This window comes from Pelodiscus sinensis, chromosome 4 (genome assembly GCF_049634645.1).
Source record: "Pelodiscus sinensis isolate JC-2024 chromosome 4, ASM4963464v1, whole genome shotgun sequence".
NCBI lineage: Eukaryota > Metazoa > Chordata > Testudines > Trionychidae > Pelodiscus > Pelodiscus sinensis.
The window spans coordinates 43,625,921-43,642,472 of record NC_134714.1 but is presented as its reverse complement, the minus strand read 5'-3'; the positions used below and the strand labels follow the sequence as shown (position 1 = coordinate 43,642,472).

The 16,552-nt window shown below is 47.0% G+C and overlaps 1 protein-coding gene across 13 annotated transcripts in view; it reads left to right on the top strand.

The window, feature by feature from the left end:
- TTLL5 (tubulin tyrosine ligase like 5) overlaps positions 1-16,552 on the top strand; it is a 280,508-nt gene that overhangs the window by 41,526 nt on the left and 222,430 nt on the right. For all 13 annotated transcript variants that reach the window (XR_012903377.1, XM_075926843.1, XM_075926842.1 and 10 more), the window contains one exon: positions 7,194-7,301. Coding sequence is in view for 12 of the 13 variants with exons in the window: in XM_075926843.1 (XP_075782958.1) it covers positions 7,194-7,301 (108 nt within the window). In the remaining variant the exon portion in view is untranslated. The remainder of the gene's footprint in view (positions 1-7,193; positions 7,302-16,552) is intronic.

The window sequence follows — 16,552 nt, the reverse complement described above, 5'->3', positions numbered from 1 at the left end:
TCCTTCCCTTTTTAAAAGATTGGCACTACATTTTCCTTTTTCCAATCATCTGGGATCTCTCCTGATCTCCACGAGTTTTCAAAGATAATGGCCAAAGGCTCCTCAGTGACGTTTGCCAACTCCCTCAGTACCCTTGGATGCATTAAATCCGGGCCCATGGATTTGTGTATGTTTAGCTTTTCTAAATAGTTCCTAACTTGTTCTTTCCCCACCAAGGGCTGTCCACCTCCATCCCATACTGTGCTGTCTAATGCATTTGCCTGGGAGCTGACCTTGTCCGTGAAGACAGAGTCAAAGAAAGCATTGAATACCTCAGCTTTTCCCACATTATCGACCATTAGGTTACCTCCCACATCCAGTAAGGGCCCCATACCCTCTCTGATCATCCTCTTATTGTTAACATGCCTGTAGAAACCTTTTTTGTTACCCTTCGCATCCCTTGCTAGCTGCAATTCCAATTGCGCTTTCGCCTTCCTGGTAACTCCCCTGCATTCTTGAGCAATATATTTATACTCCTCCCTAGTCATCTGCTCAAGTTTCCACTTCTTATAAGCTTCCTTTTTGTGTTTAAGCTCACCAAGGATGTCCCCGGTAAGCCAATCCAATCACCTACCATATTTGATTTTCTTGCTACGCATCGGGATGGTTTCTTCCTGTGCCTTTAATAAGGCTTCTTTAAAATACTGCCAGCTCTCCTGGACTCTTTTCCCCTTTATGTAAGCTTCCCAGGGAATCCTGCCCATCAGTTCTCTGAGGGAGCTAAAGGCTGCTCTTCTGAAGTCCAGGGTGTGTATTTTTCTACTCTCCTTTCTTCCTTTGGTCAGGATCCTGAAATCTACCATCTCATGATTGCTGCTTCCCAGGTTGTCACCCACCTCTACTTCCCCTACTAGTTCCTCCCTGTTTGTGAGGAGCAGGTCAAGCTGCACATGGCCCATGGTCAGTTCCTTAAGCACTTGTACCAAGAATTTATCCCCAACATTCTCCAAAAACTTCCTGGATTGTCTGTGTACAGCTGTATTGGTCTCCCAACAGATGTCAGCATGATTAAAGTCGCCCATGAGAACCAGGGCCTGCGATCTGGAAGCTTCTCTCAGTCATCCAAAGAAAGCCTCATCTACCTCATCCACCTGATCCGGCGGTCTATAGCAGATCACAACATCACCCCTGTTGCTTCCACCTCTAAACTTAACCCATGGACCTCTCAACAGTCTTTTTTCCCCTCTAAATACTGGAGCTCCAAGCAATCATATTGCTCTCTTACATACAGTACAACTCCTCCTCCTTTTCTCCCCTGCCTGTTCTTCCTGAACAGTTTATACCCTTCTGTGACAGTGCTCCAATCATGCGAGTCATCCCACCAAGTCTCCGTTATTCCAATCAAATCATAGTTCTTCTACTGGGCCAGGGCTTCTAATTCTTTGTGTTTGTTTCCCAGGCTTCTTGGATTTGTGTACAAACACTTTAGCCAGCTGACTGCCCTACCTTCTCCATTCGAGTCAGGGATCCTTCTTCGTTGCTCGTTCCTCCTTGTGTTTCTTCCCAGTATCCGACTTCCTCACTTACCTCAGGGCTTTGGTCACCGTCCCTCAACAAACCTAGTTTAAAGTCCTCCTCACTAGGTTTGCAAGCCTGCCTGCAAAGATGCTCTTTCCTCTCTTGGTTAGGTGGATCCCATCTCTTCCTAACAATCCTTGTGCCCGGAACAGAATGCCATGGTCAAAGAAACCAAAGCCTTCTCTTCGACACCACTTGCGCAACCATGCATTTACTTCCCCAATTTGACGATCCCTACCCGGAACTTTTCCTTCAACTGGAAGGGTGGATGAGAACACTACTTGTGCTTCAAATTCCTTGATCCTTCTTCCTAGTGCTACATAATCTGCTGTGACCCGCTCAAGGTCATTCTTGGCCGTATCGTTAGTTCCTACTTGGAGAAGCAGGAAGGGCTAGAGATCCAAAGGTATAATCACTTTTGGAAGATTCTTGGTCACATCCTGAATGCGAGCTCCCGGTAAACAGCACACATCTGAGCTCCCCTTCGACAGGCTGCTCCCTGGGATGCTGTCTTTTAAACCCTTGTGGACTGGCTTCCGCCTGCCACCCCTGCTGCTGCCTCTGATACAGGTGATGTCATCTTTTCATGCCTTAGGTTTTTGCTAAGTTTTGTTTTCAATCTGAGTGCTTACGCTGATACAGAGGCAGCAGCGTGGGATGGGCAGGGGGCTCTCCGCAAGTGGAGCCAGGAGCGCACTGGCTTCTGGCCTTGCTGTAAGCACTGGTGGATCACAAGGGCTATTTCACCGACATCAGTGTGAGACTATTGGGAAAGGTGCATGATACGTGCATCTTTAAGAACCCCTGCCTCTTCGGCAAGCTGGAACTTTCTTCCCAAATTGAAAAATTACCATCAGCAGCATTGAAATGTCAATAGTGATCCTTGGCAACCACGTTTACCTCTTACTCATGAAGTCTGGATCCAAGTAAGGAGCAGTTCAACTACAGGCAGAGCAAGTGCAGAATGGTGGCAGCGTGTGCTTTTGGGCATTTAAAGGGAAGGTTCTGCAGTCTGACTAGTTTAGACCTCAGGGAACACAACATTCCCATTGTGATGTCAGCCTGCCATGTGTTCAATAATATTTGAGAGAGTTAAGGGGAAAGTTTTGTATGGCAGGATGGGGGGGTTAAGGCACAGCACCTAGCCAGTGACTTTTGAGTAGGCAGACACCAAGGCAATAAAGAGAGCACAGCGAGGGGCACTGCAAATCAGAGAGGCTTTGAAAGACCATTTTATGAACGGCCAGATTTTAGTCATGCATATTGCTCTTAACAAGGTGCCCTTGCAACCAGTGTACTTGCTTGTAAACCTTTCTCCCCCTCCCTCCCACTTCAACACAAGCAATGAAGAGACTGTTCAAAAAATCAAGCAGGGATAGAAAGAGTTCATGGCAGGAGCTTAGGAAGGGTTGTGTGTGTGATCACAATTGTCAAGACAGTCTTTTGCTTCAAAATCTATCCCTGGGGGTTGTGTGAGGCTGCCTTTAACTTTTCCCCTCCCCGCTTGCTATCTAGGGCCTTTGGGAGAGGAAGCTATAAAACTCAGTGAGGAGGGAATGTGGTTCCAAAAGGGCTGGAGGGGAACCTGTGCATATAGCTATCTTGGAAGGCTGCCATGCAGCTCACTTATGTAATGGTTTTCAAGACTTTCTCCTGGTTCTTCAATTCCAGCTCCCTGCACACTGTCCAGTCCTCATGCTTTATTCTTATCTCCAGCAGCAGCATATTCCTCCACTTGCTTAAGCGCCCCCTGTCCAAGCAGGCAGATTGCATTTATTCTTAGTCCATTTTCACTTGCAGATCTGTGCAAGCCAGACAGCTGGCAGAGCTGGGTGAATGTACAGCATGCTCACTGCTGTTCTGACTGTAACAAAAAGTGAAGGGTAGACTTTAAAGGAGATAACATGGTAGAGCATTAAACCTAATGGCTGTGTCTACACTGGGCTACTTATTCTGGAAAATCAGCCGCTTTTCTGGAATAAGCTGCGAGCTGTCTACACTGGCCCTTGAATTTCCGGAAAAGCAACGATGCTCTACTGTACAAAATCAGCCACTATTCCGGAAAAACTATTCTGCTCCTGCTCGGGCATAAGTCCTTATTCCGGAACACTGTTCCAGAAAAGGGCCAGTGTAGACAGCCCAGTAGTCTTTTCCGGAAAAAAGCCCCGATTGCGAAAATGGCGATGAGGGCTCTTTTCTGGAAAAGCGCGTCTACATTGGCCACAGACGCTTTTCCGGAAAAAGGGCTTTTCCGGAAAAGCAGCCTGCCAATGTAGATGCTCCTTCTCCAGAAAAACTGAAAACGGAATAGTATTCCGTTTTAAGCAGTTCCGGAAATTCATGCCAGTGTAGACACAGCCAATATGTTTAGTATAAATGGTAGGTCTATCTAGAGACAATAGGGATGTGTTATGTACAAGGTCTCAGTTACGCTTTTAAGAGCCCTGCTATGCAGCAGGTACACCACAAAGTTCTAAGGAGAGTACTTGGACTCAGTTTGATGGCAGGCATGGTAAGGGACCGGCTGGGTCTCAAGCCTGTGGGGAAGGAAGGGTCCCGGGTGATGTGGCAGGGCAGGAACTCATCCAGTGACCGTGTGTCTGACAGCCCTGTTTGCTTGGAGAGTGTATCTTCCTCTTCCCATAATAGCTTCCCATTTCATTGAGCTTGCCATGTGAGATACCAGTCTTCTCTGAATCACAGAGTGATAAGGAATGGATTCTGACTAAATATGGCCAGAAACTTGGACCTTGTTCTGTAATGCTTTGTGCTGCAATGATGCCAGAACACTTACTGCTGACTTGACATGGAAAGGTGTCCTATTATGGAGGACGAAATAAGGCAGGCCTGCTCAGAAACTTTGTGAGGAGGATGAAAGAGTTCCACTATGAGAGCTTTACGGAGATGTGCAGGTCTCCAGACCTGTTAACAAGCTATTGTGGGGAGCCCCTGTTGTGTAGCCACAGTGGCTGCCACAAATCATACTCTTCTCTTAACCCGCTTGTAGCATTATGAAAAATGTGAACAACCCAGAAGTGCCCTCCTTGGGATTAGTGCCCGGCTGTGAGATGTCCATGGAGAAGGGGATTGTCTCCAAAGTTATAAAAAGGTCCTGGCTATTGGTTACCTCACTCGCCTGCTGAATAGGGATGAAATAATATAGTCGATTTAACTGATAAGCAAAAGCTTATAGGTTAATGCTATAGACTATATGCATTTCCCTCTCCCCTTCTCCCTGTCAGTAAGTTTTTTAGCAGGCTGGCCAGCAGCCTGGCTCAGTCCTGCCTTGCAACAGGTCCAAGACCCGCTTTGCTGCAGTTCTGCATTTAAAGTATATTAGGAGCTGAGTGGGCAGGCAGCCCAGCTCAGTCTTGGCTCATGCTGGGTCTGGACCTATCCCCGTTTCAGCTCTGCATTTCAAGTGTATTAAGAGCCAGCCAGATGGGCAGACAGCCCAGTTCAGTTCTGGCGTGTGCTGGGTCCAGGCACTCAGACCTGCCCTAGTCAGGGACTGTTGCCACCCAGCGCTGCTGCTGCTTTCTCAGAAGGAGCAGCGCAGGATGACATGAAGCTGGCTCCCCTCGTGGACCAGCTCCCACCTGGCACCCCGCGCTGTTGCCTCTGATACAGTGGTTGCTGGCCCTTCCCCCGGGAACTGCAGACTAGTCCACTAACCGATAAAATTTCATGAGGTTACTCGACTATTCAGTTAACCAATATTTAACATCCCTACTGCTGAATCCTCTTCCTCATCCATGCTGGTGTCACAAGCTGCCAGAGGAGTGTCTTGGGAGGAATCCACAGACTTACTAGGGAAGCTGGTCGGTTCCCCTCCTAGGATTGCATGTAATCGCTTATAGAAGTGGTGTGTTTGCGGTGGTAACCCAGACCATCCGTTTGCTTCATTTGCCTTCTGGTACAACTGCCTCCTCCTCTTTATTTTCACATGGCACTCTGGGCGTCCCTGGCATATCCTTTCTCCTCCATACCTCTTACAATCTTGGCATAGATATCTGCATTCTTTTTGCTGGTTCACAGTTGTGCGAGAACAGAGTCCTTTCCCCAAGCACCAGTGTGATCCAGGATTTTCTGCACACTCCATGCTGGTGGTAGTCTGTGACACTGGGAGCTCATGGTCAGGTGTGCTGCTCAGCTGTGCTGCCTGCTCTAAAGTCTGCTAGCCATGCTGACCACGCAGGAAATGAAATTCAAATTTTACCAGAGCTTTTTCTGTTCATCCAGAGATCATTAGAGTTGAAAGTCCTGGCTAAAGTGGTCACAGCAGGTCACTGTGAAACATCTCCCAAAGGCCAAGAACATTAACTTTCACAGCACTGTGTCTGCAGTACTGTAAAGTTGATCATGCAAGGTCAAATTTAGTGTTCCTGTTTGTGAAAATCGGGAGTATTGAAATCGACTGTAATGGCCTTTAAAGTCAATGGAATGAGTGGACTTGGTGGTGTGGACTTGTTTAGAAAATGGACGTAATGTGGCTAAGTACACTGGGAATTTAGGTCAGAGACCAGTCTTAAGAGGGAATAAGCCTTTCCCATTTTTATGTGCATGGCTAACTTGTGCTCACTTTCACCAATTTATATTCTTAGTTGCTCATGTGATTAGATACTTATGCAAAGGGCTCACCAAGTGGCGGTGAGCCCTGCTTGCCAGCCACGTGGTTCTGTGCATGCGCAGATTGCTCTGCGCCAGCTCTTCTGGGTTGTAATCTACTTACCATGGGTGAGTAGATTTACGTTATTTGTCAAGCCCTGCTTATGCAGATAATATAATGTTCTATTATACTTCATAAGGCCCAAGATAAAGCAACATAAACTCTCATAAATAAGCCAACCACTGAGAAATTAGGAAGACTTTCCTGTGAATTGTTTATTCCATAATTGTTCAGCAAGGGGTTTCCTGCATCTTGCTCTGATGCTGGTGTCATAAACAGAATGACAGACTAAGAATGTTAGTCTGACTTGGGACAGTTATTCCTATATTCTTATGTACATGCAGGAACGCTAGTGTACACTTGTTCAGTCATGTGCACACATTCATGCTTCCTCTTGTACAGGTGCTCAAGCTTGCATCTGCTTGCATGCTTACTTGTGCTTTCTTAGGCATATTCTCCCATGTATGGAAAATAGTAAATGCAGTACTAATTTAGGTCAGTGGTTTATCTAGTTTGGTAGTTGGTATCAGTACCTAGCAAAAGGGAATTGCCAACAAGGAAAGTGGCTTGTGGTTGTGTGTTTTTGTTTTTGCTAACCCCATTAGTTTGGCTTGTATCCTGGAGCATGGAAGTTTCTCTAATGCTTTTATTTAATCCCTAAAACAGAGCTGGTGGGTGGGTGGATGGGTGGTCATGCTAAATTGTACTGTCATACATGCTCCTGCTTATTGCATGTTGTTCTTGCACTCTTGTAAGTACTCCTATCCTCTGTTGTTTGTGTTCATGTATGCACTCATGATCTCTTGCTCCTCTGGGTGTTCACATATGTGCTCATTTGCTTGATGTGCATGACCTATGAAGTCACCCATGCTCTTATTAACATGGAAACTCAGGAGAGCAGTTGCGAATGAGTGCAGTCCCTGCTTAACATTGTTTTTTCTTTTTTTCTCTCCCCATCCCCTCACAGCACTGATGGCCAATGTGGAGGATCTGATTATTAAGACGATTATTTCTGCTGAGTTGGCCATTGCCACGGCCTGTAAAACCTTTCTTCCACATCGTGGCAGCTGCTTTGGTAAGGAACACAGAGGTTTTCTGAACATATGAGGCTATTGCAGGTTCCATTTTCTACTGGGTGTTGATGTTACCTGCTGCTTCCAGTCCAGGTGTTGTGTGGAAAAACTTGGACAGAGGGAAATTTGGGTTTGACTGTCTGCGTAGACATCCCAGACTGTGGGATTGACCCCAGAATCACTGCCCCCCATAGGGGCTCTATGATGGGAGGAGTTGTGAGGTTCTGTGATGAGAGGAACAGGACTTCAGTTCAGTGGGAGTCTGCAGGGTGTTGAGCTAGCAACTCCAGCATGTCCACTAATGATCCTGGAAAGGCGTGGGGGGGAGTGCTGAGCAAACATTTGGTATTGGTACCTAGAAGGAAGGCTTGTTACATATGGGTGTTGGTGATGCCTGGTGGGCTTGTTTATGTATGACTGTACCACATGGTGGTGGAGGCTGTATACAGAGTTGTGTTGGCAAAGGGTTTTGAGAGCTTGCTGGCAGGGGAAGCTTGGAACCGCTCCAAAAAGCTGTGGCTGGTATCAGTGCATGCCTCCTACTGTTTTCCAATGGTAGCTACTCAGCCTTCCCCAAGGTGGCCTCCTGCTCTCTGCAAATACAGAAGGCAAGAGTCCCAGAGCAGAAGATTGCTGAATGCAGAATTAGTTTTGTACTGAGTCACTACTTGCACTAAAAGTTACTGGTAGCTCAGACTATCCTGTGTTTGGTGACCAAGGGGAATAGGCTGTCTCTTCTGCTGTCCCTCTGCTGTGCTTTTTTTGAAGTTTGGCAGCACTACGTATGTCTCTGCATAGTAACATTAATGCTGCCCATTTTTGGGTCCTGGGACCTAACAAGATGGAGTAAAAAGCCTAGGCATGTATGATAACAGGTGGTAGGCTACCTCCAGCTTGCAGGACCTCTGCTTTTCTGTGCAGCATTGATCTCTTCTTTCACAGTCACTGAAACTCTTGGATCTATTTGGAAACATAGCAGTCAAATGGATTTGTTTTTAGTGAAGTACCTACTCAAAAAATACCAGCACCCTAATAGAGATGTGGCCATCCCCCCCTGTGTTTCCTCCTCCTCCTTCTTCTTTCAGCCCTTTTCTTAAGTTTATTCTGACCTACTTGTAGGAGAAGCTCTGATGCTCCTTACATCCTCTATGTTGGGTCTGGCTTTGAGGTTATCCCACTTCCTGCTGCCTCCCTAGGACTGGACTTAATAACCCTCTTGATTGCTTCCCTTGCCTCCCACAAGCTGCTGTCCCACAGACAGATTTTCATTCAATTTGTTTGAGTATAAACATGGATTAAGAGCTTACACAGGAGCCATGCTGCTTCTCAAGGAAGCTAGAGGCATTCCTTGAGTTTCATACTTGCTGCCACCTTCCTTCCCCTTTCAGCCAAGTGGTTGGCTATTGTTCTGAGGACTCTTGAGCTGCCCCTTACTTTCCTCCATTGTCCAATCTTCATCCCATACCCTGTTCTCTCCCTTTGATGCCTTGCTTCTGCTGTGTCAGTTTACAGCAAAGATGCTGTTGCCAGCTGGGGATGTTCTGCAGTCATGAATGTTTGTGAGGAAACTGAATGAGACAGGAGGATCAGAAGGTGGGATCCCTTTGGAGGCCACTTTCTCTGTGCTCCTTCCTCTATTTTGATAGCAACAATACAGCCTGGCAGTGATGCACTGGGAGGGATGGACAGATCATATAACTGATATAATCAGTCAAGCCTGTCTATTAGATCTTTGTGCCTTACTGGTGTTTCTCCATGATCTCTCCAATCTGGTCATACTGCAGAACTTTACCCTTTCCTTTGTTGGGAAGGCTGGCCTATTGTGCTCCTGGCTCAGTCTTCCATGGTGCTTCAGCTACAAGTCTTCCCCATGCCATCCTGGTTCTCACATTTTTTCTCCATCTCTCTGACAGTATCTCGCTTCTACCTGATTGGAGTATTGTTCAGGCCTTTAGGAGACTATCGGCAATGAATGTGCAGGCTGGCCAGTTATTGCCAGAGTCCTAGTAGCTCCTGCCTACTCAAGAGCAGTTTCACTGACAGATCTGAAGTTCAGAATGGAAGAACATTGTAGGAGGCTGTGTAAATTTTATTGCAGCCATATTTGTGCATGGGACTGGGGAGAGGTAGGAGGAGCACAAAGCTGTGAGAACTTGGTGCTTTGATATGTGCAGCTGCCAGTTGATGCTCCTGCTAGCTGTGGCGGTTTCTAAATGGATCTTAAGTTCTCACTTAATTTCACTTGAAGCGTAATTTTATCCTAACTGGTGGTTCTCAGGGAGACTGAATCGTGGGGCTCAGAACTGATACTGCCTGTATCTGTTCACTAGCTAAGCTGTGAAGTCTGAGCCCATGCCACTGACTGCTCCAGATTGTTCTCTAAAGAAGACTTTTCTCTTGTAATGGAATTGATATGTTAGAAATAAGCTTATGAGAGAAATTTTGTCTTCTGGGGCATTTGCACTTTCTGACTGCATCTAGAGTAGAAAGGCCCACACAAAGTGACAAACTTGGTTTCTTTCTGAGGCCTCTTTCCTAGTGGTGAGGACTCTTCTGCCTAATCAGGTTTAGTTTTTTAGCTCCTTCATCCATCCTGAAGGATCCCAAAACTTTATGCAGACAATTGTTTTCCCTAACACTAAAACACATCAGTATGGTATGTGATGTGATGTCTGGTCATCCGTGCATAGCACTGCTCTAAAATTTAAGGCAGGAAATAAAGAGGGAAAAAAAAGTCATATCCAATCAAAATTGCAGGGGGAATTTGGGACAGAAGTAATTACTTGAGCTAGGGTTTGGCCAGAATCCCAGGACTAACTCAACTACTGTGAAAAGAATCATGGGATCCTTAATGGGCACAAATAGTCAGGCCCTTGATTTTTTTTTTATCTCATTCCAAAGTCAGCATTTATGAGCATAAATAAAGTGACCCTTGTCATCCTATTGGGGCCTTGCTTTGACTTTGAACCAGCGGGGAGAAGGTGCTATTGTCTTAGTAGGTGGCACTTTCTGAACCACTCTGAATTTTCTGTGAGAGAGGTGAAGGAGGGGGTCTCTCCATTGAAGCGATGACCTAGTTTGGCCCTATGTATCTTGAGAGAGATGACTGAATCAGAGACCTAGGTTGTCTGGCTGCAGACATTATATATACATTCTCACTAAGTGTTCATTTGGCAGGCAGTTTGGAAAATGCCAGTATTTTAAGGTCAAAGCAATACAGTCTCTGCATTCAGGGAGATGTCCTGCTCCTTGAACCTAATAGAAGAAATGGACACACCCTCTCTTCTGTATTCCTAAAAGGCAGAGGAGGAAGGTCAGACTAGCATCACATGGAAGCAAATGTAGTCTAGAGATAAGGGGCACAAGTGTTAGTTTTGTCCAAACAGAGACTCTAACAAGTTGACCTGTGTTTTGTGCAGCTTCTGGAAAGGCTGTAAGATACTGGCTCTGACTGACAGTACAGATTAACTTTCAGGGTTGATGGGATAGTACTTTAGGAAGCCTTCTGCAGAGGTGATTCAGTATGAGGAGGCAGTGGCTTTGGGATACATGGTTCAAGTCAGTTAAAGGATTCTTTGTTTTAGCCTCCTGGAGTTTTGGCAGGCTATGAAAGGCCTCACCCTTGTGCCAAGGTCAACTTTGAAGCAAACCTATAAACCTTTCCTTAGGGGGATGGTGTGAACGCAGCAGGGTCAAGGCTCTCTTGCTGTAACCCTTCTCTGCATTCATTGAAGCATGAGCCTGAAGAAGAGGCAGTATAATGGGTCCCCACTCACTTTTGGCAGAGGTGAATCCAGCAGCTAAGATGTTGCATTGTTTCCACACACAGAGGAAGGTCAGAATACTCAAGATATTTCTTGCTCTTGGCAGTATAAAAACAAGATGCCTTGAGGAAGAACAACTTTGAGAGGGTGTTCTAGGGCTGATTTGCTCTGGAAAGTACTGCTAATAAGCTTTCATGGGTTTCTCAAGGTGGTGTAGTAGAAACAAGACACTCATTCATACTCCTACTACACTCTAGACCAGGGCAACTCAACTTTGGAAGCCCTGAGGGCCACAACGATACTCACAGCCCATACCAAGGGCCACAACTTACTGTGATTGCATATACATTCTTTCACACTGACAGGCATAAATACAAAGCATTTCCCACAATGCCCCTGCGCTCCCAGCACCTTCTCCCTGGGGGCTAGAAATACCAACACCCTGTATCCCTCTGTTCCAGCCAGCCTGGTGCTTCCATCTTTCAGTGATCACCCAGACTGGGAGATGCCACGCCATTGTAGAGTGTGCTCCCAGTGAGGCCACGTTCAAAGGCTTCCACCTGTGGGCAGCATATTGAGCCCCATATAAATCCAAACCACACTGTGGGCTGCAAACAAATGGGCTGCAGGCAGCATGTCGAGTAGCCCTACTCTAGACACACCTGCTACTGCAGGGGTGGCCAACCCGTTAAAGGTAAAGAGCCACAATAGTTGGGGATATAGCGTAAAGAGCTGGGGGGAAAAAGTTGCTGAGCCAAAAAAAAAAAAAAAAAGCCCCAGATGCATTTGGTCAATAAAAAAGGACGCTGCTCCTTTAAATGAATCTCCAGATGGCTTTTTGGTCACATCAGGCTCCCGTCGGATGGCACCATTTTGCTTTGCTGTGCTGGATGGTGAAACACAGGAAAATAGGCCGAGGGCTGTTTTTAGGGGCACAGGGGCAGCTTCGTGAGCCATCGGTGAGGCTTCGTGAGCTGCACCTGAAGGGGGGGGAAGAGCCACATGCAGCTTGCGAGCCGTGTGTTGGCCAGTCCTGCGCTACTGGTTGATTATAGTGAAACTTAATCTTATCATGATCTCTCATTGGGTATTGCATCTTTCTTGTCCATTGTTTGGCTATTACCACTCCTCAGTGTAAATTCCGTTGGGTATAATGGGTTTCCTCGCTTGTGAGAACTTGTCTGAGTACAGGCAGTCCCCGACTTACGCGGATCCGACTTATGTCGGATCCGCACTTACGAATGGGGCTTTCTTGCCCCGGAAGTCGAGCTGCTCCCCAGCAGACCACAGGCTCCCGGACTGAAGCTGCAGCCGCGGCGGGGTCCCTCCCTCTGAGGCTTTCCAAGAGCAAAGCCTCAGAGGCTCTGCTCCCCGTGTCCCTGGTCTGCTGGGGAGGGGGGGGGGGGGGCGCAGCTAGTGTGCTTCCCCCCCCCTCCCCAGCAGACCAGGCTTTTGTTTTGGACTCTGGGGCAGAGCAGCTGGGGCGCTGCCGATTGGTCCTGCAGCGCCCACTCTGGGCACTACTGGACCAACCTGGCAGCACCCCAGTTGCTGTGCCCCAGGTCCTGATTCAGCCGCTGCTGGTCAGTTTCAGCAGCGGCTGAATCAGGACGCCTGGGGCAGAGCAGATGGGGTGCTGCTAGGTTGGTCCAGTAGCACCCAGGAGCGGCGCTACTGGAGCAACCCAGCAGCACCCCAGCTGCTCTGCCCCAGGTGTCCCCAAGTCAGCTTCTGCTGAAACTGACCAGCGCTGACTACAGGAAACCCCAGGCAGAGTTGCTCTGCCCCGGGCTTCCTGGAATCAGCTGCTGATCAGTTTCAGCAGCAGCTGACTTGGGGACGCCTGGGGTTCTTAAGTTGATTCTGTATGTAAGTCAGAACTGGCGGTCAGTTTCAGCAGTGTCTGAATCTGGACGCCAGTTCCGACTTACATACAGATTCAACTTAAGAACAAACCTACAGTCCCTATCTTGTACGTAACCCGGGGACTGCCTGTATAGATTCTCACTGAAGGTACTCCTGTTTGCTCCATGCTTAAACCTGGAGAATTCTGGGTGATCCACTTGACTATCTCACTATGGTTAAATAGCATGATTGCAGGCTTTTGAAGTGGAACCTCTGGTTAGGAGGGTGCTGTGGAAGGTTATGGGAAGTAGCCCAGGGATTTGTAGCTGTGTCACAGCTGTTTCTAGAGATAGCATAGATAACTGCTATTACAGGGTCCTTTGTCTGGAACCCAGAGCGGTGGGGGAAACCCTGGCCCATCCTCTACCAAGTTCCCATTTCAGTACGAGGAAGAGACTGGCTTTCGTACAAGGGTTTGTCCTACCTTGTACCACCTATGGAGCCACAGAGACTATGAAGTTTGGTTTCCCTCTTTTTTTCCATGCTGCTCAATAATGAAAGTAGCTCAGCAAACAGCAAGCTAGTGTTTAAATTCAGGGCTGCTGTTAGCTTCTGAGGCAAGTAATCCACCTGAAAGGGCAGGATCCACTAAGGCTAAGGAGGAGCTTTGTCACAGTATGCATTATGGCAGAGAAGAGTTTTAAGAAGAGAACTGAAGGAGAATGACTTAATTATGTTCTTACTGTAATTTAACCTTCCAGACTATTGTGCCACTTTCAGGTCTTATTTGTTTTGTATACTGCCCAAGGTTCATCTCACTTAAAACTTACTTACAAAATCAGACATAAAAATACAAAAGTGTCAAACAAAGCATACTAATACTGAAAAATTGTTTATTCTCATTTTTTGCCATAGACTGTAAAATCAGTTGGAATATAAATATTGTACTTATGTTTCATTGTGTAGTATATAGAGCAGTGTAAACAAGTCATTACATGAGATTTTAGTTTGTACTGACTTTGCTAGTGCTTTATATGTAACCTGTTGTAAAACTAGGCAAATGTCTAGTTGCTGTACCCACTGAAAGACCAGAAAGGACTACTTCTAACCCTGGTTGAGAACTACTGATCTAGACTAGGGCTATTAAAATGCATTTATTTAGGCAAGCGTGTAACTACTGAAAATTTCAGGGGTTAGATGTTTACATGGGGTGTGGGGGAGGTGGCTCTGCAGGAGCTGGAACACAAGGGGATCTAGCTTAAAAGCCAGCTCCCTGTGGGTACTGGCTCGCAAGTATTGGCTCCCACCTCTGTATTAGAAGCAGCAGCACAGGGGAAGGGGAGGCTATGTAATTGTGAAGGTTAACTGATGAGCACAGGCTCATTGGTTAATTCTGTACAGCTGCGTCTAGACTAGCAAGTAAAACTTGCCAGCTGTCTACACTGGCTGCTTGAATTTCCGCAAGAACACTGACGATCTCGTGTAAGATTGTCAGTGTTCTTGCGGAAATGCTATGCTGCTCCCGTTTGGGCGAAAGCCCTCTGGCACAAATGCTTTTGCACAAGAGGGCCAGTGTAGACAACGCTTTATTGTTTTGTGCAAAAAAGCCCTGATCGCGAAAATGGCGATCGGGGCTTTCTTGCGCAAAACCGCATCTAGATTGGCACGGATGCTTTTCCGCAAAAAGTGCTTTTGCGGAAAAGCGTCCATGCCAATCTACATGCTCTTTTCCGCAAATGCTTTTAACGGAAAAACTTTTCCGTTAAAAGCATTTGCGGAAAATCGTGCCAGTCTAGACGTAGCCTCCATGTTTACACTTTTGCAGCCCTCATTTAGAGTACTTCCTTCTCTAAGCAGAAATAGCTGTCCTGTCACAGCAGATACAAGCTATCATTATTGTCACCACTCAGATTTCATTATTTTTGGCAAACTCTGCTGCAGCAAGAATTTAAGGAAGAGAAGAAAAAGCAAGAGGCAGCATGTTCTTCTAGTCCTCTGTCAGTACAAGTCGCCATGTTTCTTGAGAACCATGTCAAGAACAAGTGGAAAGGAAGGAAACTTGAATGTCAGTAGCAGGAAACATAGTTTGATATATCGATACAAAATGTCTACAATTTTTGTCACTGCTATGATAAAGAGAGCCTGTCTCTTCTCTGTCACAGAGGCAGTGAAATCTTATCCATGGATTTTTTTTACAGATGACAAATGGTGTTTGTAAACCCAAATTACTTCCATTCAGCTCCACATCAGTCTCCTGATACAGAGCATTATCTTGACAGGAAGATCTCCTGACTTGAGGATGATTTCATAGATGCATCAAAAACTAGCTAAAGGCAAGACTAGCGTTAAAATGACCTCCTAAGAATTCAGCCCATTTATAGTAGATGGAATCTGAAAAGCATTGTGTGCACTCAGGATCATCACCTATAATTGTGAGCATTGGCTGACTTGAATGCTGAAAGAATAGAAAACACATGGGGGGAACTCTTCTAGTCAGTGGGATTGTCAGTGCCCTCTTTGAGTGAAAACTGTCAACAAGCTTAAAACCTGAAGTAGTTTGAGTGCCTCCCAAGTGTTGCTATCGGGATCCTAGATCACTCCTGAGTAAACCAAGCTATAGCCCAGGCATAGAGAACATTTTTTTGAGTCGGGGCCCACTGACCCACTGAAAAATCTGCTGAGGGGGCCACACAAGTGAGATACAACCCCCCCTCCAAATAAACAAAAACTTGCTGACCTGGCTTCCAAGCGAGGAGGATAACACCCCTCATAAATGTGGCTTCCAACTCAGAAGCAGAAAAAGAGAGAGACACCTCACTCTCCACAGGCTGTGGAGGGCAAGGAAGAAGAGGAGCGCTGAGGCTCAGGATCTCTCCCCATGGCTGGATTAACTCTTCTGGGGGCCTGGCGCTGATAGATTTTTGTGGATCTCACTTTTAGACTTTGGTGTGGAGCCAAAAATGACAATTCAGTGTATGGGAGGGAACTGCTGGGGAACAGAATGGGAGTGAAGGTGCAGAGTGTGGGAGGGAGGCAGTGTGCAGGCGTGAGATGAGGAGGTAAGGTATAGGAGTGGGGGGTAGGTGGCAGGGTCTGGGTAGGAGAAGTCAGGGGATTGGAGCACCTATCCGGGGGAGAGGTCACAGATGGATCTGTGCCTCCCTACGCTTACAGTTACTGCCCCCTGCTCCCACTGGCTATGATTCTTGACCAATGGGTGTGATAGGGGTGGATTCAGGGACAGAGTTTCCTTGAGCTGCCAGTGGAATAGCAACATGCAAAGCTGCTTCCTTCTCCCTGTCAGCAAGAGCCCATGAGCCAGATGGGGCCTGTGGCTTGCTTGATTCAGCCTGTGAGGCTCGGGGCTTCTCATCCTTGCAGCTGGGAGCCAGCATTGGTGCTCCAGTCACACAGAGGGTGCTGAGGCTCAGACTTGCTACGTTGCTGGCATGCCAGCAACTGGCTCTCCCTGCTGTAGGGGGAGAGAGCCCTGAGCCTTGTGGGCTGGATCAAGGCAAGCTATGGGCTGGATTTGGCCCACAGACCCTAGGTCCCCATCCCTGTTATAGTGGCAAAGCTGCAGTACTCTCAGGGCTTTTGCCACTCCACTTATATCAGTCAGGGTATGTCTACACATCCGAGTT